At 46.6% G+C, this 27,500-nt stretch overlaps 1 protein-coding gene across 3 annotated transcripts; it reads right to left on the reverse strand.

Moving 5' to 3' along the window:
* Positions 1-701: 701 nt before the first annotated feature.
* On the reverse strand, positions 702-27,168 carry UBA3 (ubiquitin like modifier activating enzyme 3). 3 transcript variants are annotated; one of them, XM_077276073.1, is made up of 18 exons: positions 27,034-27,150; positions 26,876-26,914; positions 22,882-23,002; positions 21,935-22,015; positions 19,815-19,897; positions 17,645-17,725; positions 16,864-16,907; positions 16,417-16,481; positions 15,629-15,784; positions 6,239-6,341; positions 5,895-6,008; positions 5,122-5,175; positions 4,424-4,460; positions 4,243-4,324; positions 3,415-3,515; positions 2,767-2,830; positions 2,605-2,659; positions 702-1,240 (listed from the first exon to the last, which is right to left on the reverse strand). In XM_077276073.1, the coding sequence occupies exons 1-18, from the start codon at positions 27,051-27,053 to the stop codon at positions 1,152-1,154; spliced, it is 1,389 nt and encodes a 462-aa protein (XP_077132188.1). In that variant the 5' UTR covers positions 27,054-27,150; the 3' UTR covers positions 702-1,151. The 3 variants fall into 3 exon arrangements, with proteins under 3 accessions (XP_077132188.1, XP_077132190.1, XP_077132189.1); XM_077276075.1 differs by having other exon boundaries at positions 26,837-26,914; positions 27,034-27,085; XM_077276074.1 differs by lacking the exon at positions 26,876-26,914 and having other exon boundaries at positions 27,034-27,168.
* Positions 27,169-27,500: the final 332 nt, after the last annotated feature.

The following is a 27,500-nucleotide window of genomic DNA, read 5'->3' on the forward strand; positions in this document are numbered from 1 at the left end:
ACTCCTACTTCCAGGGGAGCTGATACCTATTGTGAATGGTGGATCCTGTGTTAGCTACTGTATATAGAGGTGCTATCAGTCATTGTACAGGAGGAGGAGGTGAGCTGTGACATCACCTATTGTGAATGGTGGATCCTGTGTTATCTACTGTATATAGAGGTGTTATCAGTCATTGTACAGGAGGAGGAGGTGAGCTGTGACATCATCTATTGTGAATGGTGGATCCTGTGTTATCTCCTGTATATAGAGGTGTTCTCCTCCTGTACAATGACTGACAACACCTCTATATACAGTAGATAATACAGGATCCACCATTCACAATAGATGTCACAGCTCACCTCCTCCTGTATAATGACTGATAACACCTCTATATACAGTAGATAACAGGATCCACCATTCACAATAGGTGATGTCACAGCTCACCTCCTCCTCCTGTACATCACCTATTGTGAATGGTGGATCCTGGGTTATCTACTGTATATAGAGGTGTTATCAGTCATTGTACAGGAGGAGGAGGTGAGCTGTGACATCACCTATTGTGAATCCTGTGTTATCACCTATTGTGAATCCTGTTATCTACTGTATATAGAGGTGTTACATACGCCACATATATTTGATCCCATTTGCAGTATGGGAGCGTTACTATGTGAAAAGGAGCTGCATATACAAGTCTTACCTGGGCACATAATTTCTCACACGGACAAGGTAAAGAGGATTTTATTTTTGCCTAATTACATTGTATACAGCTCTCCTACAAAACACGGTCCCTGTTTTGTCATAAGAAAAGAAAAGACATAAAAGAAACATACAGGCCTTTATACAGTACACAGCAGACCAAAGCGATCACTGTACAGGGTTGATGTTTCTAAAAGTAGATTTAAAATGCTCCGGGGGCGTCTTTAAAACTTTTTTTTTTCCCTTTCATAAATAATTGCATAATGGGGACTATGTTACATGAGCATTTTAATGGCGGTGTGGATGGACCCCAAACAGGAAATTATCCACTTTCATGATGCCAAGCCTCCGTTGTCAGCCTGTCTGACGTCCATCTCAGTGCATAATAATAATACCAGACCCGACTGCACAATCCGGTCTTATTTATTAACTAGAAGAGGCCACGAGGATCACATCCCGGGTCTGTGTCTGCCCGCTTAAGTGGTGAAATGGAGCTTGAACAGCACGGTCTGTGGCGTGGTTACATCAGCAACGGCAAGCTCCTGTCCGTCCACAAGGCCGAGCTCTAAGGAGGAAGAAATACAGGACATATTTAAGACATTTAAAGGGGTTAACCACATTTTCAAGATAATACAAGTTATTTCCTATTAATCGCTGGGGATCCAACCACTGGGAAACCCAAAGATCCTGAAAACGGAGCTCTGCCAAGCGTGCACGCCTCTGCCAAGCGTGCGCACCTCTGCTCCATTCATTCTCTATGATACTCCAAGAGATAGCCAGATGCTGTACTCACAGCCGTTGGACCCCTAAAGAGCAGTAATTTACCCGCTATCCTATTAATAGAGGATAAACTTTTTAAAACTCCTGTAATGGAATTATTGAGAAGACTTTATTGAAAAAAAAGTGTAAGAATTCTTTCTCTGCTGGATGTTACTGAGCGCAGATCACTATATTGAAGGAAGAGACAATGTAGAAGCAGATGGCGGGAGCGAGGAAACAGGCAAAAAAAAAAAAACTTGTATTTTATTTTAAAGGGTCTTTTAGGTTACTGTATTTTCTTTTTTCCACACAAGATTTCCTTCACTAGGTCAAAAATTATCTTAACCCTTTCCAGTTTTCCACTATAACTGGGAAATCCATAAAAGCCTCAGTTACAGGGGAAAGCATTTTATGGGGACATTAGTCACTGTCAGGACTGATCGTTGTATGCCGCTCTATTGTTACAACTTATGTTATTTATTCTTTTTAATGAGTGGATTGGTGAGCCGGCAATTGGTGAGATTTTTACAGGCCATTATTAAAGTTGTAATCCTTTGATATATTTTATTGATATCCTATTCGTAAAATAGTCCAGCAGTGCTGTGATGAGTAGAGCCTGAACCCTGGCACTACCGGATGGGGCAGTGCACCTGCTTTGCAAGGATTGCTAACCTTTAGGGTATGTGCACACGTTGCGGATTGGCCGCTGCGGATCTGCAGCACTTTTCCATGCATTTTACAGTACCATGTAAACCTATGGAAAACCAAATCCGCTGTGCACATGCTGCAGAAAATACCATGCAGAAAAGCAGCGGTTTATTTTCTGCAGCATGTCAATTCTTTGTGCAGATTCCACAGCCTTTTGCACCTCTTCCTTAATAGGAATCCACAGGTGTAAAAACGCACAAACACTGCACTAAATCCGCAGGTAAAACGCCCTTTTTCAGAATCCGCAAAGAAAAATCCGCAACGTGTGCACATACCCTTAGTGTCATTTATAAAGGGAACCTTTCACCATATTTTTATATATGGTATCACTCTCATTTGGAAAGGAAGGGGGGGAGGGGGGCTTCTATACAGCCAGACCACTACTTCCATAAGTAACAAAGAACTGGCCAGCTGCCTTTCATGTCTGACAATGCCCACCTCCAGATAATCGATGACACCCACCTTTTAAAGTCTTGCACAGATTAGGTCTAGTTCTTTCTTCTATAGAGGCTACCGTCTGGAAAACCCCCCCCCAAAAAAAAGTAAATAATTCTGTGAATCCACATAAAAAAAAAAAAAAAATCTACACATTTATAGAGATGAAGGACTTTTCCCACATTTTACCTGTAAATACAGGGTCTTATTCTTCCCATCCAGAGTCGCAGTGATGGCGGGGGACTTCATTTGTCTATAGGAAAACATAAAGACATTTAGTCACTGAGCTGTACCCGTCAAACATTATATAGACGATATCATTGATGGCTTCATTAAATACTGTCATTTTGCACTTTTGTTTTTTTCTCTCAACTTCTTTCAAGAGTGATAAAGCTTTACTTTTCCATCGACATAGCCGTATGAGGTCTTGTTTTTTGGGCGGGAGCTGTAGTTTTGAATGAAACCATTCACTTTAGGATATAATGTATGAAAAAAAAAAAAAAAGTATACAATATGTGGTAAAAATTACCCGAAAACGTGATCTTCAGATCTGCACTTACAGCAATGCCCACCATTATATACACATCTGTTTGTGTGACCGGCGTGATATAATAAATACCCCCTGGTCCATTGACCCTTTCCTTCTGGACTGGGAGGTATTTGCTGTATATAATATTACCGATCATCTGGTGATAGAGATACGACCCCGTTCTACCAATTATTGGTCTTTCTACTGGACTTTGTGTTTGTCTTATTAATAAGCAATTTCCTAAGTTGGGGAATGACCTGTGTATCATTACATGACCAGAGGGGGATCGGATTTATTTGCACACTTACAAGGATGTGTCATTTATTAAGTAATCCAAAACTTCTTGAAGTTTAGCAGAGGAGGGAAACTGGATTTTCTGGGGGAGTTGGCTGCAGGCCGGGCAGTTTTCCTGTCAAAAAAGTGAAACCGCAAGTTATAAAAACTTTCTTCAAAATACACTAAAAACAAAACTTAAGTTGTAAGAATTCTGGTCAGTAACAGATGAGCGAAACGATTTACAGGATCCCAGTCCGGCGGCCGCATCATTCATTTGTGAGCCCTGCCAACATTTTCCTGCCAGAATTCCGAGTCAGACGTCAACATTGCAACTGAGACTAATCAAAGAAGGAACCGGCCATGCCGGCAGACAGGAGGCAGTTCGTAGGGATCCGTTCCGGAAGCCACGGACTACTAAGATGGCTACTGGACAAGGGTTCTGTGAATCGATTTGCTCATATGTACTCATTACTATTAAAGGGGTTTTCCTGTACACTAATATAAAAGGTGTTGTTCACTATTTGACTGCAGACTTGTGGATCCTCACATCTCTTGCACTGTGCCCTCTGGCAGGATTAAGTAAGCAATTTGCACATTTCCGGCCACATTCCAACTAGAGGTGTCCGGCCTCATTCTATTAACCTGTATTGAGCTTCCACTGACCCCAAGAACAGAGTTTAAAAACTGAATGGAGCGGGGTATTGTGCATTTGTGACCACTACTTTATTGATTTCCTTGGGGCTGCTGGATCAGCCATCTCAACCAGTCTCAAAGAAGGGAATAGAGTAGTGGGTGGACACTTTTGCAAGTAAAAAAAAAAACCAAGACGTCACTGTAAAAATTGACTGGACACAACATACCTTCCTTTCTGCTTCAAACGTATATGTGTACAATCCATCCACGTCATTGAACACCAGGTAATTGTTCAGCGGAGAATAAGCGCTGCCCACAAAAAAAAAAAAAAGAAAGATTTACGGTTTTCACCACAATGAAATCTTAGTAAATGAACCAGATTTTATAAAGCTCGGTCGCATCATTTACCTGGTGGCTATCTTGAATACTTCAGTGGCACAGGCGGCTAAAAGAAAAACATGGAGTTAGCGATCTATGACAGACATGACACATTGGCTGCGGCTACAGCTCTTGTCTGGGGTTTCATAGACATTAAGCAACAATACTCTTTTTTCGCTCTTTTTCTGAGCTCCGCTATGCTGATTTATGACCACAGACCTCATCAAAGTTGAATGTGCAGTAAATTAAAAAGCCAAATGGTGCAACAACTTAAATGTCCCTATATACATGCATTTACAGTCCCCAAAAAGGTGGACAATCCCTTTAACAGCACTTGGAGATATGCTTTAAACCAGCTACATGGAACATTGACTTCTATGGGAGAGTATTGTGGGCATGCTCTGTGACCTATGCAGAGGTCAGTGTGCAGAGAGGGAGAGGAGGTGAGCTGTGACATCACCTACTACCAATGGCGGCTTCTTGGTCCTCTCTATATAGGTGGTACTGGTCATTGCAATCCTGCCTGAGATAATGACTACTGAGAGGCAATCTCTACAGAACAGGAAGTGTCAGTCTACCACAGGGCTCCAAATGAAAACTGCAAGATTTCAGGAGGTTTTTTTGATTAATAAATACACAGTATGTAATAAATCTACAAACCAGACATCAGAGGAGCATGACTGTCATAACCCAGATGACAATGAGATCTGCAATTTACTTGGTTTTACCTGCAATTACTGCATTTGTGGACGCTACAGCAGGGATGATTCTTTTCACAACGCCTAAGGAAAAAAAAAAGAAAAGAAAATGATGCCAACAGCAGCAATCTAATGTGTAAAATAGGAGAAAATATCATCTCAGTCCATCTTGCCATAAATATAAGGTCAGACGATACATGTCCAAACAGGTAAGTACGGGCAAATGCCGCGTGCCGAAAACCACGACTGCAGATCAGCAAATCTATGGAAATTTACACTGTCGGCATTTTCACACTTATTACACATCCATATTTTTCATAAAAACAGACTATGGAGGCGAAAATGGGGATCTGCATTAGAGCGGTGTATACTCCATTGGTAAAAAGGTTGTCCAGTAAAAAGAAGTGATCACATACCCACAGAATAGGCGATAACCTATTGATCTGTATGGGGACGAGACTGCCGAATTTTTATCACAGTTATAGACTGGATCGGAATGAACAGATGCCCGATCGCAGCTCCATTTCTTCTCTATGAATGCGGTACTTGGCGGCCTCATAGAAAATGAATGGTGCAGCGTTCTAATGTTAGCATTGCAGATACAATCTAACGTCCCAGCAGTCAGACCCCAATGATCCATGAATACCACCTATTCTGTAGATCGGTGATAACTTTTTTTTTTCCCCTGGACAAACCCTTTAAATATTGGAAATCTAGGGACTGTAGCTGGCAATATAGCAGCAAGGTGACCGCATAGAGCTGGGCCCATTTCTAGTCCTGAAGATTGGGTCTCCTGTACTCACCCTGAGTAAGTCTGTACGTTACGCCTCTGATATTATACTGTGCCGCCCGCTCCAGAGAATTCTTAAAAATCCACTGAATGTGTTCAGGGTCATCTCCGTCTAGCTGTACCCCCTCTGCAGAAAAAAAGAAAAGAAATCATGAAATTTTACACAAAGGATGCAGGGACGCTTACAAAACAAGAAGAGTACTACGGATTACTTGGAGCAGCAGAAGTGCTACAGAACGCCTCCATAGCATATACATAAAATACAGCACAAATCCCGTACTGAAGCGACAAGGTTTTATTTCTTCTCAGCACTGCAGTTGGCTACCGACAACCTGACCGTAAAATGACATTTCACACCTCCAAACGGCTGCTCCTTCGGCCACTGCAATATCCGGACGTATTCTATACAGTGCTCTGGTAATCTCGGCATGGATGCAATCGTACACATGGGAAAATTTATCTGGAAAAAGCGACAAAATCACAAACAAAAACTTGGTATTCAGAAATCTGTGGCATTTTAAAGGGAGACTTGTAACATAGGAGCCTAATCAATCAATAGAACCAAGGAACCCATGGTACCTTAGTACCTTACGTGGGCACAGTGCCATTTATGTATACATTTTGTGGTGGTGTCCGATACTGCAGCTCATCCCATATAGTTAAAGGGATTGTTCAGTCTTCTGATCAATGCATGCGACTGCAGACTTGTGAATCTTTACAGCGTGCGGTGCACACGCCGTCAGGATTCTTCAGTCTTGCTGGTGAGAGGGTGCAGTCACGTGCCGACTAGACTTGCTCGTCCTCTATCAATTCACGTCTAGTTGAAATGTGGCTGGAAAAAACTAGATTTTGGGTACTCACCATAAAATCTGTTTCTTGGAGCCTTCATTGGGGGACACAGGAAACCATGGGTGTATGCTGCTGCCACTAGGAGGCTGACACTATGCAAAAAAAGGGTTAGCTCCTCCCCAGCAGTATATACCCACCAACTGGCAGAAAGCTAATCAGTTAGTGAGAAAGCAGTAGGAGAAGCAGAGAACATAACAGAATGAACGTAACAGATAACAACAGAACCTGATACAACATTAAACGTGGGTGGGTGCTGTGTCACCCAATGAAGGCTCCGAGAAACAGATTTTATGGTGAGTACCCAAAATCTAGTTTTCGCTGTCGCTTCATTGGGGGACACAGGAAACCATAGGACGTCCCAAAGCAGTCCCAAGGGTGGGAAGAAGTATAATACCCTCAAGTCAGAACTCAGGCCACTGCCGTCTGTAGGACCTTTCTACCAAGGATCGCATCAGATGAAGCGTAAGTGTGAACCCTGTAGAACTTAGTAAAGGTATGGATGGAAGCCCATGTAGCAGCCTTGCAGAGTAGCGAGGCTGATGCCTGATGGCGAACTGCCCAGGAGGCCCCCACAGAACGCGTGGAGTGTGCCGTAATCCGCGGTGGACGTGCCCTACCTCTTAGACGGTAAGCTTCCAGAACGGTTGAACGAATCCATCGAGCAATGGTAGACTGGGTCGCAGGAAGACCCCTCCGTGAACCCTCTGGGATAATGAACAGAGAAATCGAGCACCGGAAAGGCTCAGTTCTGGACAAACACGCAAGGCTCTTACTAAATCCAGTTTGTGCAACGACCGCTCTCGGGTGTGAGACGGAGAAGGACAAAAAGATGGAAGCACAATGTCCTCATTCAAATGAAAACCGGAGACCACCTTGGGAAGAAAGGATGGAACCGGACGTAGGACCACCTTATCCTGGTGAAAAATCATGTAAAAGGAATGACACGAAAGCGCTGCTAACTCAGAGACCCGTCTAATTGAAGTGATAGCGACCAGGAAAGCGACCTACCAGGAAAGGAATGTGGAAGAGATCTCACGCAGTGGTTCAAACGGAGACTGCTGTAATATGTCGAGTACCAAATTAAGATCCCAGGGATCTACTGGGGGCTGGTAGGGGGGAACGAAGTGAGCAACACCCTGGATGAAGGTTTTGAGCTGTCTGCGAACGGCCCAATTCCTTTGAAACAGGACTGACAGAGCCGAAACCTGTCCCTTAATAGTACTAAGGGACAGTCCAGACCAGACTGTAGAAAAGACAAGATGGATAGGAGATGAAACGCCATTGGAGCGGTTTGGTCAGCTTCACACCAGCGGAAGTATGCTTTCCATATTTGGTGGTAAGTTCGGGAAGACAAAGGCTTCCTTGCTTTGATCATTGTTTGGATGACCTGATCGGAGAAACCAGCTGACTTCAAAACCAAGGGCTTCAGCGGCCATGCCGTTAAATTGAGCGCATGAGAACTCTAGTGGAAGAGGGGCCCCTGCGACAAAAGATCCGGGAGTCTCCATGGCGTGTCCGCTAGAAGGTTGACCAACTCCGGGGCGATGAGAATCACGGGAATATCCTCTGCCTTTATCTTTTTGACTACCCTGGGGGCCAGCGGTAGAGGTGGAAACAGATACGGAAGGGAGAACTGTGCCCAAGATATTGCTAGCGCATCAAATCCAATTGCCAGTGGGTCGCGGGACCTGGACACAAACTGCGGAACCTTGTGGTTGAGTCTGGACGCCATTAGGTCGGCGTCTGGAGTTCCCCATTTGAGGCAGATCCTTTGAAAGACTGACGGGTTCAGAGACCATTCGCCTGGGGCAAGCCCTTCTCGGCTGAGGAAATCTGCCGCCCAATTTTCGACTCCTAGTATGTGCACTGCGGAAATTGCTGGAACATTCTGCTCGGCCCAAGACAGGATCCGAGCGACCTATGACATCACTGCCCGACTTCGAGTTCCCCCTTGGTGGTTGATGTACGCCACCGCTGTGGCGTTGTCGGATTGGACTCGAATCGGACATACGTAAAAGAGCTCCTGCCAATGTAGCAGGGAGAGGAATATCGCTCGGAGTTCTAGAATGTTGATGGGTAGGGAAGATTCCTGAGCTGACCACCGACCCTGGACAGTCAAGTCTTGGAACACTGCTCCCCAGCCGAGAAGGCTGGCGTTCGTTGTTCCGATCTTCCAGTGCAAGGGAAGGAAGGACCTTCCAAGATGAATCGACTGAGAGCGCTCCCACCATATCAGGGACTATTTTATCCGTGGTGGGATCAAGACCCATCTCGCCAGAAGGAAGAGTTGGAGAGGGCGCGTGTGAAACTGCGCAAATAGAACTGCTTCCATTGAAGCAACCATCTTGCCTAGTATGCTCATGCAGAAGCGGAGGGAGCGGGGAGAGGAGCTTCTGAGAGACCGCATTCCGCGCCTGAGAGCTAGGGATTTTTCCTTGGGTAGGAAGATCTCTGCATATGCGGTGTCGAAGAGCATTCCAAAAACACAAGGCATTGTACCAGGATCAGAGAGAACTCAAGGTGTTGACAATCCAGCCCAGCCGAGCGAGAGCATCCAGGGTGATCTGCAAACTTTCTTGACATTCCGTGAAGGTTGCGGCTTTGATGAGTATGTCATCTAAATAAGGAATGACGAGGATTCCCCTGCTGCGTAGAATGGCCATCACTGTCACCATCACTTTGGTAAAAACTCTGGGGGCGGTGGCCAATACAAGCGGCAGTGCCGTGAACTGTAAGGCTGTGTGCACACGTAGCAGATTTTTCGCGTTTTTTCGCTATAAAACCGCGAAAAAAACGCTCACATGAAGCATCCTATTTAATAGAATGCAATCCGCATTTTTCGTGCACATGCTGCATTTTTTTCCTGAGCGGAATCGCATTCCATAAAAAAACGCAGCATGTTCATTAAATTTGCAGAATCGCGGGGACTCCGCACACCTAGGAATGCACTTATCTGCTTACTTCCCGCAGGGGGCTATGCCCACCATGTGGGAAGTAAGCAGATCATGTGCGGTTGGTACCCAGGGTGGAGGAGAGGAGACTCTCCTCCACGGACTGGGCACCATATAATTGTTAAAAAAAAATAATAAAAATAAAAAATCATGATATACTCACCTTCGATGGCCCCCGGAATCCTCCCGCCTCTCAGCGGTGCACGCGGCCGCTTCCGTTCCTATAGATGATGTGTGTGAAGGACCTGTGATGACGTCGCGGTCACATGACCGCGATGACGTCGCGATCACGTGACCGCGACGTCATCGAAGGTCCTGCACACACACCATCTATAGGAACGGATGCCGCTGAGGATATCGGCTGTTTGCGGAAGGTGAGTATAACCATTTTTTTTTTATTATTATTTTTAACATTCTATCTTTTACTATTGATGCGGTACAGGCTGCATCAATAGTAAAAAGTTGGTCACACTTGTCAAACACTATGTCCAAGTCCTAAGTGTGACCAACCTGTCAATCAGTTTTCCAAGCGATGCTACAGATCGCTTGGAAAACGCTAGCGTTCTGCAAGCCAATTATGCTTGCAAAACGCTAGTTTTCTGCGGGAATATGCATGCCAATTCCGCATGCGATATACCCGCGGCAGGAGTTGCAGAATTGCTGCGGAAATTTCCGCGGCAATTCTGCAACGTGTGCACTTAGCCTAAGTGAAACCCCTTAATGGCGAAACGAAAGGAATTTCTGGTGCGGTTGAAAAATTGGAATGTGCAGGTAGGCATCTTGAATGTCCACTGAGCAGAGGAATTCCTCTGACTCCATGGAGGCTATCACGGATCGGAGGGATTCCATCTTGAAGTGTCGCAGTCGTACATATCTGTTCAGGAGTTTGAGGTCCAGAATGGGACGAACTGAGCCGTCCTTCTTTGGAACGACGAACAGGTTGAAATAAAAACCTGAGAAGCGTTCTCGTGTGGGGACGGAGACTATGACGCCAGTCTGGAGGAGGGAGTCGATAACCTTGAAAAAACCCGGAATGAGAGAGGGATTTTTTGGTGGTCTGGACTCAAAAAAGCGAGATTGAGGGAGAGTAGAAAATTCTATTTTGTAGCCGTAAGAGACGACGTCTCGGACCCAAGCGTCGTCGACTACGGATAGCCACTCGTCCCGAAACTGAAGGAGACGACTGCCCACCCTGGGAGACTTCCCAGGTGGGGGCGACCCATCATGCTGAAGAGAATCTGTTGGAGCCTGGCCTGGAGGGCCGGCGTTGTGTAGGTCTTGAACGCCAGGTCGGAGCCAGCTTAAAGGAGGGTCCTTTCCTTTGTTGACGCGTTGGGGATTTGTCCTGGTGGGGGTTACTCTGTGGTTGAAACATCCGAAAGGAGCGAAAAGGAACTGTGCGACGGGGCGTAAGCTTAGCCTTCTGTTGTGGCAGAAACGTACTTTTACCACCCGTGGCATTGGAAATTATCTTGTCTAGTTCTTCTCCAAATAGGCGAGAACCGTGGAAGGGAAGACCTGTGAGGTACTTTTTTGATGCAGAGTCCGCATTCCAGGCTTTAAGCCACAGGATTCTGCGGATAGAGATGATGTTGCCAGCTGCTATAGATGAACAGACGGCTGCATCTAGAGATGCGGACAAAAGGTATTTTCCCGCGTGGCTGATCTGGTCCGCCAGATCTGCCAGGTCGTCGGCCGGGGCCCCGGCGGCGATACCTCTGCGGAGTTGGTTCGCCCAGATGGAGACAGCCTTGGCCACCCAGGTAGCGGCAAAGGACGGGCAGAGGGAAGAGCCCGCGGCTTCAAAGGCGGACTTCGCAAGAGAGTCAATGTGTCTGTCAGAGGGTTCCTTTAGAGAGGAACTGTCAGACAGAGGGAGTAACGTCTTTGTGGCCAGCCGGGAGACCGGAGGATCCACCGAAGGAGACGCTGCCCACTTGTTAAGCAGGTCAGGCTGAAAAGGATACAGGACGCTCATGCGTTTTTTTCTCTGGAAACGCTTGTCTGGATGCTGCCATTCCACTGCGAGGGTCCTGTTGAACTCGTCGTGGTTGGCAAAGACACGGGAGGGGCGCTTCTTTTTCCTGAAAGTCACAGTCTGTTCAGAAGGAGAAACCTCAGAGTCTTTAATGTCAAAAGTCTCATTAATAGCGACAATCAAACTATCCACCGTGTCACGCACTTTAGAGACCTGTGCTGAGTCCAGATCTGAATCTGACTCAGAACGAGAATCTGATGAAGGAGACAGGGAGGGAGCTGGAGTCCTGGCAGGCGGTGATGGGGACCATGAGCTACGGCGGGGACGCTTCTTTGAAGCTCTGGACTTCCTGTGAAGGGAATCCCTTTGGGTATGCGAGGGGTTAATAGCCGACGCATCCGAGGGGGGAAGCCGAGACCCACTAGCAAGAGCAGGATTAGGAAGTCGTTCCAAAACCGAGACCAAAGTTTGAGATACTTTGGATAGGTCAGCTGCCGACTGAGAGAGAGATGTGGCCCACTCAGGAGGGGGCGCACTGTCGCTGCGAGCGGTGGGGGGCTCCTGGGAAGACATGTTAGATGGTCTGCAATTAAGGCAGAGGGGTGAGGTCTGACCAGAGGGGAACTTCTTGTCACAGGAGGAACATGCGACGTGTACTACATTGGGAGGGGGATGGGAGTGAGGCTCCCTAGGGACAGACATAGAGAGACAGGAAAGCTGTGTGCCAGGGGAGATCTGCCAGGGATGTGAGCCGACCCCCCAGTGACAGAGCTTACACACCTGGATCCTGGCGCTGCTGCTGGAAGCTGCTGCTGTACAGGCCGACAGGGAGCTGCTGCTGGAGGCTGCAGAAAACCCGGGGAAAACACTGCAGGCCAGGGGAGAGAGAGCGGTGCTGATAGGCCGGGACGGAGGGGGCGGGGCCAGGAGAAGAGTCAGCACCCGTGATTGGCCGGCGAGAGGGGGCGTGGCCTAACGCTGAAGTAGGCCCAGATAGAAGCCGGGGGCTAAAGTAGGAATGGGAGACCGCAGGGGGAAGGGGGGAGCGCGGTATGCACTGTGGAACGACGAAAGAGCCAGGGATGGTACCGGAAGGCGGTACTATGAGGAGATACCACATGGATGTTCTCCCACCTCTGGTCAAGACCTCTAGAAATGACTAAAAATGAAATTATTTAATTGCACATATATATATATATATATATATATATATGTGCAATTAAATAATTTCATTTTTAGTCATTTCTAGAGGTCTTGACCAGAGGTGGGAGAACATCCATGTGGTATCTCCTCATAGTACCGCCTTCCGTGTACATATATACATACACACACACTCTAATATATACTAGATGGTGGCCCGATTCTAATGCATCGGGTATTCTAGAATATGTATGTCCACGTAGTATATTGCCCAGTCACGTAGTATATTGCACAGCGACGGAGTATACAGCACAGAGCCACTTAGCATACAGAGTTAAAATAAAAAATAAACATATACTCACCCTCCGTAGGCCCGTTGAAGTCCTGGCCCTGTGCGCGGTGCAGGTGTCAGCTTCCGGTCCCAGGGTGTGATGACGTCACGGTCACATGACCGTGACGACCGCAGGCGGCAGCTTCCGGTCCCAGGATGGTATGCCAGAAGGACCTTCCATGACGTCACGGTCATGTGACAGCGACGTCATGGAAGGTCCTTCTCGCAGGGCCTGTGATCACGTCGCGGTCACATGACCGTGACGTTATGGAAGGTCCTTCTGGCATACCATCCTGGGACCGGAAGCTGCCGCTTGCATGGAGCGGTCACCGTAGCGACGCTAGGAGCGCGAAAGGCGGCGGATGGTGAGTATAGCAGGTTTTTTTTATTATTATTATTTTTAACATGACAATTTTACAATTGATTCTGCATAGGCAGCGTCAATAGTAAATAGTTGGGGACACACAGGGTTAATAGCAGCAGTAATGGAGTGCGTTACACCGCGGCCCGTTACCGCTGCCATTAACCCTGTGTGAGCGGTGACTGGAGGGGAAGGGGATTATGGAGCGGGCGCCGGGCAGTAATTGCTGGGGAGTAGGGGAGGGACTAATCGGACTGTGGCCGTCGCTGATTGGTCGCGGCAGCCATGACAGGCAGCTGCCGAGAGACCAATCAGCGACTTGGATTCCATGACAGACAGAGGCCGCGACCAATGATTATCCGGGACAGACAGACGGAAGTACCCCTTAGACAATTATATATATACTAGACTGTGGCCCGATTCTAACGCATCGGGTATTCTAGAATATGCATGTCCCCGTAGTATATGGACAATGATGATTCCAGAATTCGCGGCAGACTGTGCCCGTCGCTGATTGGTCGAGGCAACCTTTATGACATCATCGTTGCCATGGCAACCATTATGACATCTATGTCGATACTGTGCCCGTCGCTGATTGGTCGAGGCTTGGCGGCCTCGACCAATCAGAGACGTGGGATTTCCATTATGACATCATCGTCGCCATGCTGTGCCTGTCTCTGATTGGTCGAGGCCTGGCGGCCTCGACCAATCAGAGAGGCGGGATTTCCAGGACAGACAGACAGACAGACAGACAGACAGACAGACAGACAGACAGACGGAAAAACCCTTAGACAATTATATATATAGACTAGACTATGGCCCGATTCTAATGCATCGGGTATTCTAGAATATGCATGTCCCCGTAGTATATGGACAATGATGATTCCAGAATTCGCGGCAGACTGTGCCCGTCGCTGATTGGTCGAGGCAACCTTTATGATATCATCGTCGCCATGGCAACCATTATGACATCTGGCGGCCTCGACCAATCAGAGATGCGGGTCTTCCATTATGACATCATCGTCGCCATGCTGTGCCCATCGCTGAATCGCCAATCAGAGACGCGGGATTTCCAGGACAGACAGACAGACGTAAAAACCCTTAGACAATTATATATATATATATATATATATATATATATATATATATATATATATATATAAAAATTTTTTTTTAAATAAAAACGAGCCCTGTGCTGCCGCATGTATACCTGTCCAGAGGATCCCACAGAAGTGGCGCTGGAAGTCGGCTCTGTACGCTTGTTTGGATGCCATTCCACTGTAGACCTCGGCCACTGGACGTCTGGTAGCCGTCAGGTAGCGATTCAGTCTTCCTCCCCTGAGCGACCGGCTATGAAGGGCAAGGACCAGTCTGCATCTTCGGCCTTGCAGATGCCCCAAACACGCTTGCAGTGTTAGGAGGCATGGGGTCCTGCCTGCCAGACACAAGAGGGTACACACTGTGCTCCCGGTCTCTAGGGGGGAGAGGCAGCCAGTGTCCACGTCCTACTGACACTAAGCTAAAACTGATTAGCTTTTTGCCAGTTGGTGGGTATCCCACCAAGGACAACATCTGCAAAGAGTTTGTATGTTCTCCTCCTGTTTGCGTGGATTTCCCCCAGTTTCTCCGGTTTCCTCCCACACTCCAAAGACATACTGATAGGGAATCTAGATTGTGAGCCCAAATGGGGACAGCGATGATAATGTCTGTAAAGCGCTGCGTAATATGTTAGCGCTATATAAAAAGATTATTATTATTATAATATACTGCTGGGGAGGAGCCAACTCCTTTTTTGCATAGTGTCAACCTCCTAGTGGCAGCAGCATACACCCAAGGTTTCCTATGTCCTCCAATGAAGCGAGAGAGAAATGGAAATCGCATTCTTGCGGTCACGTGACAGCGTGCGCACTTTTCGGGCTTATCAAACGATTGGACGATCCCTTTAAATAGAACCGGACTGCAGAACTGGGCATGGCCACCAGTAAGAAAGGAATGAAACCCACAACCTTGGCTGCAAGTGTGCTAATAGAAGTGAGTGAAGAGCGAGAGAACGCTGCAGTCAAGACGGAGGGCCGCATATGAAATAAGAGCAGGGCTAAGAGGTCTTGTGGATATGAGGCGGAAATGGCATCCATACCTGTGGCGGATACAATTCGAGGGTACACTCCACACAGGCTGTCATTCCTGGTAAAATCACCCGGGCGTTCCCTTTAAAACCTTCCGTACCACCGTCAATCAGAGGAATCACAGAACTTTGCTGCAGTACTCCGTCTTCGTAGTTCAGAAGAGACATCTAGGAAATAAAAAGCAATGTTTAAAAAAGAAAGAAAAACAGATTTCTACAGATGATCAAATTGTAGGCACTACAAAGGAGATCATTATACAAGATCATCAGTGAGACACCCGGGTGTAATTACATCTGGGACAGAGACTCCTAATATACCACAATAGTCGTACTGGTTATATAGGACACGTTTTTCATGCTTTATGTTTTTCAGGACCTAATTTTTGAAGGGGAAATCTACTGAACTTCTTCCCAATGACATTAATACAATGGAGAGAGGTGGTACGCTTTACTACTTTAAAGGGGTACTCCCATCAAAGAAAGCAATGACACATCGCGCACTCAATGATTGCTGGCGACTAACGTCTGACATCCCACCAATCCAGAGTAATGCCCAGTCTCCTTCACATTGGGGGTCTTAGCCATCTAGCTGTCCAGGGAACTGTAGTCAGCCTGATTTACTTACTAGGGGGGCTAGAAAATGGCAAAGCCCTGTCGATCGAGGGGGGTCCCAGAGGACAGACCCTTGGCGAACATAAAGTGATATCACTTGCAAAGAGTAAGAGGCCCCTCTAAACATGTCCACCAATCATTTGCTTCCCAGACACTATGAATGGATAATTGGATAATGGTAATATTACCAGCATCCCGTTCAACCAGCGCCGGGCAATAACGGAATCCAGACCACACACGATAATATGGAACTCTGCAGAGGGGAGAAATGCAGAAACATCATGTCACGCTCAGACTAACATCTACTTTAAAGGGGTTTCCAGGCTATTGGCTATGTGAATCCTCATGGTGCGCGGTGTCAGCGTTCTCTGGCGCCAGGAGAAGGCAGTCATATGACCGTAAATGTGCGATTTGCATACTTCAGGCCACATACAGACTAGACTTGTATTGAGCGAGGAGGTGCACATCTAGTTGGAATGTGACCACATGTATGAAAATCGCATACTCGGGGTCACGCACCCATGTTCCCGCTCCCGGCACTGGGAATCCCGACAGCATGCACAATGAGGAGAATCCCAACATGTGCGGACAACCCCTTTAAGGAAATGTATTTTATGAGGTGGAGAAATCATTACCTCTGTAAAAGGATTCATCGTAATCTTGAATCTTACTGTAATGTCTTCATTTGCAGGTGTTAAAGAGAAAAAAAAAAAAAAGTATACCAAGATACAGTCTGGCAAGAAAACCATGCAAAGCACCCCGCCGAAAACACCCAACATTTTGAAAAATATCTCTGTAATTAAAGGAACACTCCAGACAAAACTGATACAATGAGGGGGGTGATACATGCTGCACGGAAATGCATGCAACGCTTCTCAGACCCTGCACAGCGCTGTTACTTTACCTGTGCTGTTCTTCTAACCTCTTCCCACTGCTGCCAATTTGTATTTTTTTTTGCACTTCGGCTTTTTCATCCCCTTCTAAAAAGTTAGAACTTCTTTTTTACTTTTGATTCTTTTGAGAATCAGGAAATCTCTCGTTCCATACAGCGCAGCACCCAACATGTGACATGTATGTACGCACGTCAGGAAGTGGTTAAAGGGTCTCCAATCTGTGGGGGGAGCCTGGCGAGTGTATACTGGGGGGGGGGGGGGGGGACGGGAGCCTGGCGAGTGTATTCTCGGGTGGGACGGGAGCCTGGCGAGTGCATACTGGGGGAGGGAGGACGGAGCCTGGCGAGTGTATACTGGGGGAGGGAGGACGGAGCCTGGCGAGTGTATACTGGGGGAGGGGGGGGACGGGAGCCTGGCGAGTGTATACTGGGGGAGGGGGGGGGACGGGAGCCTGGCGAGTGTATACTGGGGGGGGGGGGGGACAGGAGCCTGGCGAGTGTATATCAAAGACTGTAAAGGATACGGTGTGACACAGCAGTCAGGTATTCTGCTGTTTATAAATTCAGCCGCCACTTCGGCTTTTGGTCTTCCAACATCTTTAGGCCTGAAAAGTACAATAAACGTATAGAATAAAAGTATATATAAAAAAAAATTAAATCAAACCAATTCCCTGATGAGAAAGAATCTTCAAGTATTTGAGAACTTTTTATTGTAAGGCGGAATAGAGCTTAACTCCTTCACTACCTTGCAATTTTCCGTTTTCGTTTTTCGCTCCCCCTTCTTACCATAGCTATAAATGTTGTATTTTTCTGTCAATATTTCCATATGGGGGCTTGTTTTGTTTTTTTGTGCGATGAGTTGTACATTTGAAAAACCCCATTGATTTTATCATGTAGTGTAATGGAAAACAGGAAAAAAAAAATCCAACTGTGGTGAAATTTCCCAAAAAGTGCAATTCCACAACTGTTTGGGTTTTTTATTTACCATGTTCAATATGGTAAAACTGACCTGCCATAATGATTCCCCAGGTCAGTACAAGTTCGCAGATACCAAACATATATAGAATTCTTTTTTATTTAAGTGGTGAAAAAATAATCCAAAGCTTGTAAAAAAAAAAAAAAAAAAAAAATTGGCGCCATTTTCCAAGACCCGTATCGTCTCCATTTCTTGGGATCTGGGGCTGGGTAAGAGCTTATTTTTCGCGCGCCGAGCTGACATTTTTACTGACACAGTTTCGGTGTGGATATGATGTTTTGATCACCTGTTATTGCAATGTTGTGGAACCAAAAATAAAAATGAATTCTGGCGTTTTTATTTTTCTCATTACGGCGTTTACAAGTTGGATTAATTTATTCTATATTTTGATAGATCGGACTTTTCTGAGCGCAGCGACACCAAATATAATTTGCTTTTTTTATTGTTTTATTTTGAATGGAGCAAAAAGGGGGGAGTGATTTGAACTTTTATTTATTTTTTTTTTTTTTTACTTGCTTCAATAGTCTCCTTAGGAGACTTGAAGCTGCGATCATACTATGCTTGTGCTACACATAGAGCTTCAGCAGAAATCATCATCTATGAACGCCAGAGTCCACATCAAATGCAGGGAGACGAACTTGGATGTTCCCATATAGCCAAGGTCGTAAAAGGGGTTAAAGACGCCATGAATGAAAGGGTGGGGGTCTCAAATCTAAGCCGCCCCTAAAGGTACCGTTACACTAAACGACTTACCAACGATCACGACCAGCGATACGACCTGGCCGTGATCGTTGGTAAGTCGTTGTGTGGTCGCTGGGGAGCTGTCACACAGACAGCTCTCTCCAGCGACCAACGATCAGGGGAACGACTTCGGCATCGTTGAAACTGTCTTCAATGATGCCGAAGTCCCCCTGCAGCACCTGGGTAAACATCGGGTTACTAAGTGCAGGGCCGCGCTTAGTAACCAGATATTTACCCTGGTTACCATTGTAAAAGTTAAAAAAAAAACAGTACATACTCACATTCTGATGTCTGTCACGTCCCCCGGCGTCCACAGGGTTAAAACGGCTTTCAGCAGGAGCGCTGGTAATGCACGCACTGCTGCCGAGAGCTTCCCTGCACTGAATGTGTCAGCGCCGGACGTAACAGCGGTGACGTCACCACTGTGCTCTGCTTTACGGCCGGCGCTGACAGTCAACCCTGTCGACTGCGGGGGACGTGACAGACATCAGAATGTGAGTATGTACTTACTTTTTTTTTTTTTTTACTTTTACAATGGTAACCAGGGTAAATATCGGGTTACTAAGCGCGGCCCTGCACTTAGTAACTCGATATTTACCCTGGTTACAAGTGAACACATCGCTGGATCGGCGTCACACACGCCGATCCAGCAATGACAGCGGGTGATCAGCGACCAAAAAAAGGTCCTGATCATTCCCATCGACCAACGATCTCCCAGCAGGGGCCTGATCGTTGGTCGCTGTCACACATAACGAGATCGTTAGAGGGATCGTTGCTTACGTCACCAAAAGCGTGACGTTGCAACGATATCGTTATGTGTGACTCAGCCTTAATACAGAGCAGTGAAACAATGTCAGGAGGTGGACACTTTGATTTGGTGATAACAACCCAGTGGGCTGCTAGGGATTATCTACAGAAATTACGCTTCTCAGACCCCACACTCAGGTACAAGATAAGAAAATGGAGACATCACTTACCGGAATAAGAACTGTCTATTTAAATTAGAAACATCTATGGTGTCCATATCGATGACATGGATCTGTCGAAATCCTGAGAGGGCCTGATGAGTAAAGAGAAATCCATTACATTCAGATCATCAGCTTCAATCTGTGCATTAAATCTGAAAGTTGTGTGTGTGACGAGGACAGGGAAATCAGAGACGCTACTTTGACTGATCAGGGCGAAGAGGATCCTGAACACACGGGACACGTCTATTAACTCACATTTCCCAGAATAGGAGAATAAAACGGGACTTTTGCATCTTTAATGAGGTGACTAACCCAATGACCTAATACATCAGCCTGATGGACTCTACTATTGATTCTGCAGCAGGCGGGAGCAATGTGCAGCTGTGGGAAAAGAGCATTCCCTGGAGCCGCTCATGATGCGTTTTGCACAAACTATGGAAGTAGGATGGAGGGAATGCGACTCGTGGGAATTACTGACCTCGTTATAGTGCAATAGGAAATGGTGCGAAACGCACTTGTTTATAGGATGGATCTAAGGAAAACATAGCCACGGGGCAGGCAGAGCAAGATATCGGGTTGGTGCCCTCACAAAAAACATTAGAGAGACCCTAGCCATGCACATAGGGGGAGGACCTAATCATACACATAGAGGGAGTATCTCACCATGCAGGAAAAAGGGGGTACCTACTCATAGACGTAGAGGGAGTATCTAACCATGCAGGAAAAAGGGGGTACCTAATCAAACATGTAGAGGGAGTATCTAACCATTCAGGAAAAAGGGGGTACCTAATCATACATGTAGAGGGAGTACCTAATCATACACGTAGAGGGAGTACCTAATCAGCATACACGTAGAGGGAGGACCTAATCATCATACACGTAGAGGGAGGACCTAATCATACACGTAGAGAGAGGACCTAAATCATGTATATAGAGTATCTAACCATACATGTAGTCTTCCTATAGAAAACATCTGCGAGGAGTCTTGCTAGTAAGAGCCCGACCAGCTACATGCCACACTATGGTATACACCACATAGCCTTAATAGTTCAGCCTCATGATTGGTCTTCAGGAGCACAACCTCCTGTCTCCCGGCGGATGCTGCATGATTGCAGACCAGTGGTATTGTCGCACCAGTGACCCGAATTTGGCACCTTAAGATGATGCAAACAGAGATAGCTTTGCCTTTGCAGCCCCAGAGGAATCATCTGGCTAGAAAGCGCCATAGCACAGAGCCTGTATGTGCAGCGCTCTGAGGCTAGGAAACTGACCAGCTCTGACAGACCGCAGCGGTGGCTTGTAACCTAAGCAATGAGCTGCACACAATCGAATTAACAATCCCTCGGGAACAGAACTTTCATAAGCGGTAAATTGCAAAGTTGCTTGTTTTTACAAACCATTTGTAATTTAACTCATTAATGATGAGAAACCCCCTTTACTGACGCCGATCACTCCTACATCAGCAGGTCAGTGGCACAAATGACGGCACCACGGCAGGTGTAGGTCAGGACATGTCAAGGTCCTATTAGCATAGGGTGTGTGTAATACAGGCTGGGTGTGCACACGTCCTAGCAGGAGCTATTAGCAGAAGCAAGGGTCGCATGAGAAACCATTTAGAAGGAACCTGTCTGGTGTTTTCATGTTGCTTGAAACCACAAAGAAGCATGAAATGAAATCGGGCTCCATCATTGCAGAAAGCTGCACTGCAGTGTTCCAAAGAAAACTTGCAAAATAAGCCGAACACAGAATAGTCTGATTGACAGAGGTCTCCTATTAGGGAAGAGTCGGACGAGGATGCTACCCAAGGCTCAGACTGGCCGTCAGCTCCCCGGACCAGAGAGTGGCAGCGTGCATTTCTGTGCAGCTGTGACGCTCAGTCAGTCCGAGCATTGCGATCCCTGTCCGAGTTATACGGCTCTCTGACTCTTCCCTTAGTGTGGAGGGAGCAGAGTCGGAGTTGCCCCCTTTGGAGTCCTCTGTCCTCTGTCCCCTGTGCCCGATTCGTGTTGTGGCCGAACCCAGAGCCGCTGCAGAGCTTCAGATTGAGACATCCCTGGGTAATGAGAGTGCCTGCCTGGATTTCATAAAGCTGTTCACTTAATAGACGCAAAGAACATAAAATAAATTACCAGATTTTTGAGGAGTTCACACCCCAATCCCCCAGCTCCAACAACCAGTATTTTACAGGTTTCTAAGAGAAACTGCAGAGACTGGAAAGAGAGAAACAGATTAGTGCAAAAATAATACGTAAAGACAAATAAGAAATGAGACACTATTAGTGATGAGAGAGCATGCCCTGAAAATTGTTATCTGAGAATGCTCGGGTGCTAACAGAGTGCTCGAATAACTTGTTTGAGTCCCCGCAGTTGCATATCTCGCTGCTGTTCACAGCCACAACAACACATGCAGGGATTGCCGAACAAACAGGAAATCCTTGCATGTGTTGCTGCTGTTGAACAGCTGTGAGACATGCGGCCGCGGGGACCCGAACATAGTATTCATGCATGCTGAAGTCAATCGGCTAGCACCCGAGCATGCTCAGGTAACACCTCATCCCAGCACGCTTGCTCATCACTACACCTATCTAGTCAACAGTGGGAAAACCCTTTATGTTCAAATCATCTAACTCGGCAAATATTACTTGTATTCCCATGCCACACATTTATGGTATATTCACAGGGTATGGCAGATACTAGACCCACCAATGGGACCTGCATCTATCTCGAAAACAGGGTCTGGCCACACGCCACTTTCATTATGGAGGTGGTCAGGTTTCCTATACCAATGCTTGGACATTTTCATAAACCTCTCCACAAAACATTTTAAACATTATTATTTTTGCAAAGTTTCATTCATTTTTAATGCACTGGATAAATATATAACTTTGAGAGGTGTCTCGTTTCCACAGAATAACCTCACTATAAGCAGCCGGTGACGTTACCCTCCGGCCATCAGTTTTGCATTGCTAATGCTGGATATTATCCGAGCAGAACAGAACTCATCACAAGGCAATAAAGTCTTACTTTACGTCATTTGCAAGATACAAATACATGAATGTAAATGTGGGGGTTCTCACTTCATTGCTTGGTTCGAACTCGGGGTGTGTGAAAGGTCCCGATCGCTCGAGGAACTTCTTAACATGGTTCCAGCGACCTTCCCAGTCTCCAGTGTCCCCACACCCAACATCCACAGCCATTCTGCATAGAACACAGTGCGTTATTCCACCGACATCGATGCTACACGGACATGAACGTTACATTAGAACTTGTCAGGCTGCGACAACGACAAGCACCACATGCAGGAGTCCTGGGGGTATGATGGCCGAGGAGCGCACCTACCCACCGCTGGGTAATAGTGAGCGGGAAGCCTTAGGAGGGAGAGTCAGGAACGTATTGGTGATACAGTGATTGGCATAAACGGCTTCTAGCAATATTCATCATCCATCCGCCGCTGGGACCGGTCCTGGCTATGAGGCTCGGCAAATTATTGGAGATGTTGAGCATGTCTACTACCACTCCACTCATTGTCTATGGCACTAGTAATGACAGCCAAGCCCTGGCAGAGCCATAGACAATGAAAGGAGTGGTAGCACATATTGCTCCATTTTCTGGACTAGTGGGTTTCCAGCTGTAGACAGATGATAAAGTGCTAGATTGCAAGAACCCCTTTAATAGGACAGGTGATAGGGCTGAAAAAGGAATCACAGGACCCCGATTCAGAGGCCACATTGAAAATTCATGACTACCACACCAGAGACCCCCATGAATCTCCTCCAATCTGCCGGCATCCCCAGCGCCTCTTCTAATATCACGAATGCACTGCAACGTTGGCGTCGCACCCGACCAACTAATCAGAAGAGATGCTGGTCTTACAAATCATTTTTCCATGCTCTAGTAATAAATGTATGATCTTGGAACCATCAACAATCACGATAGCCCTGTGCCCCCATCTAAATGGAGGGGTGGTCCAACATGCTCAATACCGCTTTACTCATTATGTAAAGGAGTGACAAAAAGACCTCTAGGTCCTTAAGAACCACAGTCAAGCAGGGTCACAGGACCCTCGAAATCGTGGGGGTCTCAGCAAGCATGTATTGCGTTGCTCTCTTGTGGATGGGTGGTCATGCCAAACGATTTATTGGCGAAGCTGCAATAAAACTGGTGGCAACATCACTGCCAGGACCAGACTATGCTTCCACGTAACTCCAACCTATTGGAAATTGGTAATCTTTTTTTTTTTTTCGGGTACATGTGTCTTTTGTGCATGCTGATAAAGTTTAGAGTCCCCCCTCAAAAAAAAAAAAAAACCTTGATGCAACTTCCGGAGTTTTCTGCACCTGATACCTCCGTTTTAGCACATACTCATTGCTTTCTATGGGAGAAAAAATGCTGAAAGAAGTGACCCCACGCTGATTATAACAAGATTTCATATGCTAGTCACATGCCATCGTTTTTTAAGATGGCGAGTTCACACTGGTCGGTTACGCAGTGGATTTGCAGGCAGAAAAATCCACTGTGATAGACAGTATCAGCTGCCACCAAAATTGGGATTTTACATCCCCGGCATGCCGATTTCTGCTGCGGACTGTCACAGTGGACTTGACCCATTAAAAAGCAAATTAACACATCCAGATGTAATTGTGGGTTTTCTTTTTTTTTTCAGATCCGCACCCACACCTTTACTTTCCTAATGAATAATCACTACTTGCCAGAATGTTAGGGTACAGTCTTACACATTTATAGAAAGGTCTGCTCAGATATTGAGAAGAGGCAAAGGACACAGAATTCACATGCAGGTCCAGTCATATTCTACTCCTCAATGATGAAAGAAGTAAAAGGGAAAATGTGAAATAAAAATACTAAAAGCGACAACCTAACAAAAAATAAACTATACAGATGTCTTCCCCCAATAAGCTCTGTGCTGACATGTGCACATGGATCTGTAATAATACATCGGTATATAAACTTAAGGGCTATCTCTCTCTCAGGAAATGATGGTAAACTGCTAGGATGTGGCAGGACTAAAAGGACCAATAATTCACAGCCATGTGAATAGGGACAGGTGCAGTCTGTACTCAGCACTGTAGCTGGCAGCACCGCTGACTAGTGATGAGTAAACGTGCTGGGATAAGGTGTTATATGAGCATGCTCGGGTGCTAACCGAGGGTCTTCGGAGTGCTCAAATAACACATGCAGGGATCGCCTAACAAACAGACAATCCCTGCATGTGTTGTGGCTGTCGAACAGCGGTGAGACTCAAACATTTTTTTGAGCACTCTAAAGACACTATCAGCAACTGACCGGTTAACACCTTATCTGAGCACGTTCGTTCATCATTACCGCTGAGCAGGTAAAAAATGTGAAAGGGACACAGCGCTGAGGGCTCTTTATTTTAGAAATCAATGAGAGTCCCAGAAATTGATAATATGGCATATCCAGGCAACCTGGCATCACTTACCAAAATGGGAATATCCCTTTAAGTGGCCTTGCACGAATAATACTAGTCACAGGGAACTGTTCAAGCGGCCAAGCCAGTAATCCGTGGTGTCTGACAACAGCAAATCGCCTCCTCCCTGCGCTAGAATCTCCAGCACCAGGTGCAATGTAACAAGGAACGCATCGCATTAAACCTACTAATCAGAAGGGGCGTCGGGGATTCCAGCAGGAAGGAGGTGGTTTGAAGGGCTCCCTTTTGGTCGCCACGAAATACTGATGTGAATCTGTGAATCAATAATCTCTAAAGAAGAATTCAGCTTTAACTCCATCAGCTGGTTCTAGGTAAAAATAATAGAATCAGCAGATGCCTCTCTGCTGCTGCTGATCTTTGTTGATGGACTGCAGCGGTCACGTCATGTTTTTATTATGTATACCCCTCCTCAGATGTAAAGTGCCATGGAATAAATGGCGCTATAACAATAAATAATAATAATAATTACTACACTGGGCACAGCAGAGATGCTGATGTATCCAGTAATTGAATACCGAAGTCATGTACGCTGTCAGCATGACACGACCGCTGCAGCCCGCCGGGCATGACACGACCGCTGCAGCCCGCCGGGCATGACACGACCGCTGCAGCCCGCCGGGCATGACACGACCGCTGCAGCCCGCCGGGCATGACACGACCGCTGCAGCCCGCCGGGCATGACACGACCGCTGCAGCCCCTCGGCATGACACGACCGCTGCAGCCCGTCGACAAATGCCAGAGCGCAGCTGTGAAGAGTCAGAACAGATTTTTCTTCATTATTTCCACCTAGATGGATTTGGAACCTAACTATAATGAGGGACCTCATACTGCGCTTCCATAAGATTTTACAATAAGGGGAAACCACATTATGGAAATATCTGATGCTCCTAGTGGAGAATACAGCAGTTCTAGGAGGCGATCTGCACTATGGCCACACACTTGGTGCCTACAGGTCCACCATATTACGCCTCCTATATACCAGTAAATCTACAACTCCCAGTGTGTGTAACAGCATTGGCAAAAGTCAATTAAAGGGGTTGTCCGGTCTTAGGCTACAAGTCTACGGTCACTATGAGACTTGTAAATCCTCACATCGCACGCACCACAAGGATTCTCCAGTGCTGGGTACATGATTTGCATACATGTTGTCACATGCCTACTAGATGGTCCGGAAACAGTCTAGTTGGAATGTGACCCAGAAGCAAATCACATACTTGTAGTCACGTGACAGCCGCTCCTGGCACCGGAGAATCCTCACAGAGCGCAGTACTAAAGTATGTTTTGATACACCGCCATTGTACTGGAAAGAGTCTCAGATAACTCAGAGATGGACAAACCCTTTAAGTAGCAAAAAAAAAGGCCTTAGAGATGGACACCCCTTTAAGGAGGACTTTGCTAATGTAATTTCTTAGTATATAACGGCTTTCAATGGAAATAAAATGGAATAAAAGTGCAACAACAAATTAACATGCATAAACCTCCTGACTGACAGGCGACAGCCCCGCCCCTTTGTACATTTGAGGGATGCTATGTAATAAGGTGTTTTGTGTTCCTGCTTTCAAACCTGTCCATGTCCTAACATCTCCCCTGTGCCAGCACTAACTTGTCAGACAGCTCTTCTATCCGCCTTCTTTTCTTCTCCCTAAAAAGAGAGAGAGAGAATAAAAGAAGGGTTTGGGGTGCGCGCTCCTGGCCTGTGACACAGCGGGGGACGGGGGAAGGAGGGAGCCGGGGACCCTGACCGCTGACACGGATACTCACGGCTCTACAGCATCCGCCATATTTGTCTGAGCCTCTCTCTTCCCACAATGCACCGGAACCCGGGAGGCGTGGTCAGTGTGGACAGACCACAAGACTCTGCCAACCGCGGCGCGCAGGCGCAGTCGTCTTGTTATGTGTGGGTTGCTGTTTTTTTTTCTCTCAATAACTTTATTGTAACCTTGACAAAGTACAATATCAGCTCTAGAGCCGGTGGAGGCTCCTGTCGCCTAGCAACCTGCTGGAAAGCTGCTTCAGACAAGCCTGCAAGTTGCTAGGAGTCAGTAGTGCAGTCTGTTCAGTGCAGAGCAGGGTGCAGGGAGCTGTGAGAAGGGGCTAGCGATTAACCCCTCACCCATCATCACCGCCATCTTTCATTTTTGCGATTTCATTTTTTTTTTCCTCCCACTTTTTCTTTTCTAGTTTTCCATCCCCACAGCCGTTCGAAGGCTTGGGTTTTATTTTTTAGG

This window comes from Ranitomeya variabilis, chromosome 8 (assembly GCF_051348905.1).
Source record: "Ranitomeya variabilis isolate aRanVar5 chromosome 8, aRanVar5.hap1, whole genome shotgun sequence".
NCBI classification, from domain to species: Eukaryota; Metazoa; Chordata; class Amphibia; order Anura; family Dendrobatidae; genus Ranitomeya; species Ranitomeya variabilis.

Excerpts from the sequence above, each read along its gene's own strand:
- UBA3 (XM_077276073.1), bottom strand. The coding sequence starts at position 27,053 with ATGGCGGATGCTGTAGAGCC. Across the intron at positions 16,908-17,644 it reads CCTGACTGCTGTGTCACACC|ACATTACAGTAAGATTCAAG; the intron begins GTATCCTTTACA and ends CTGCAAATGAAG. Across the intron at positions 4,325-4,423 it reads GTATTCAAGATAGCCACCAG|CGCTTATTCTCCGCTGAACA; the intron begins GTAAATGATGCG and ends TTTTGTGGGCAG.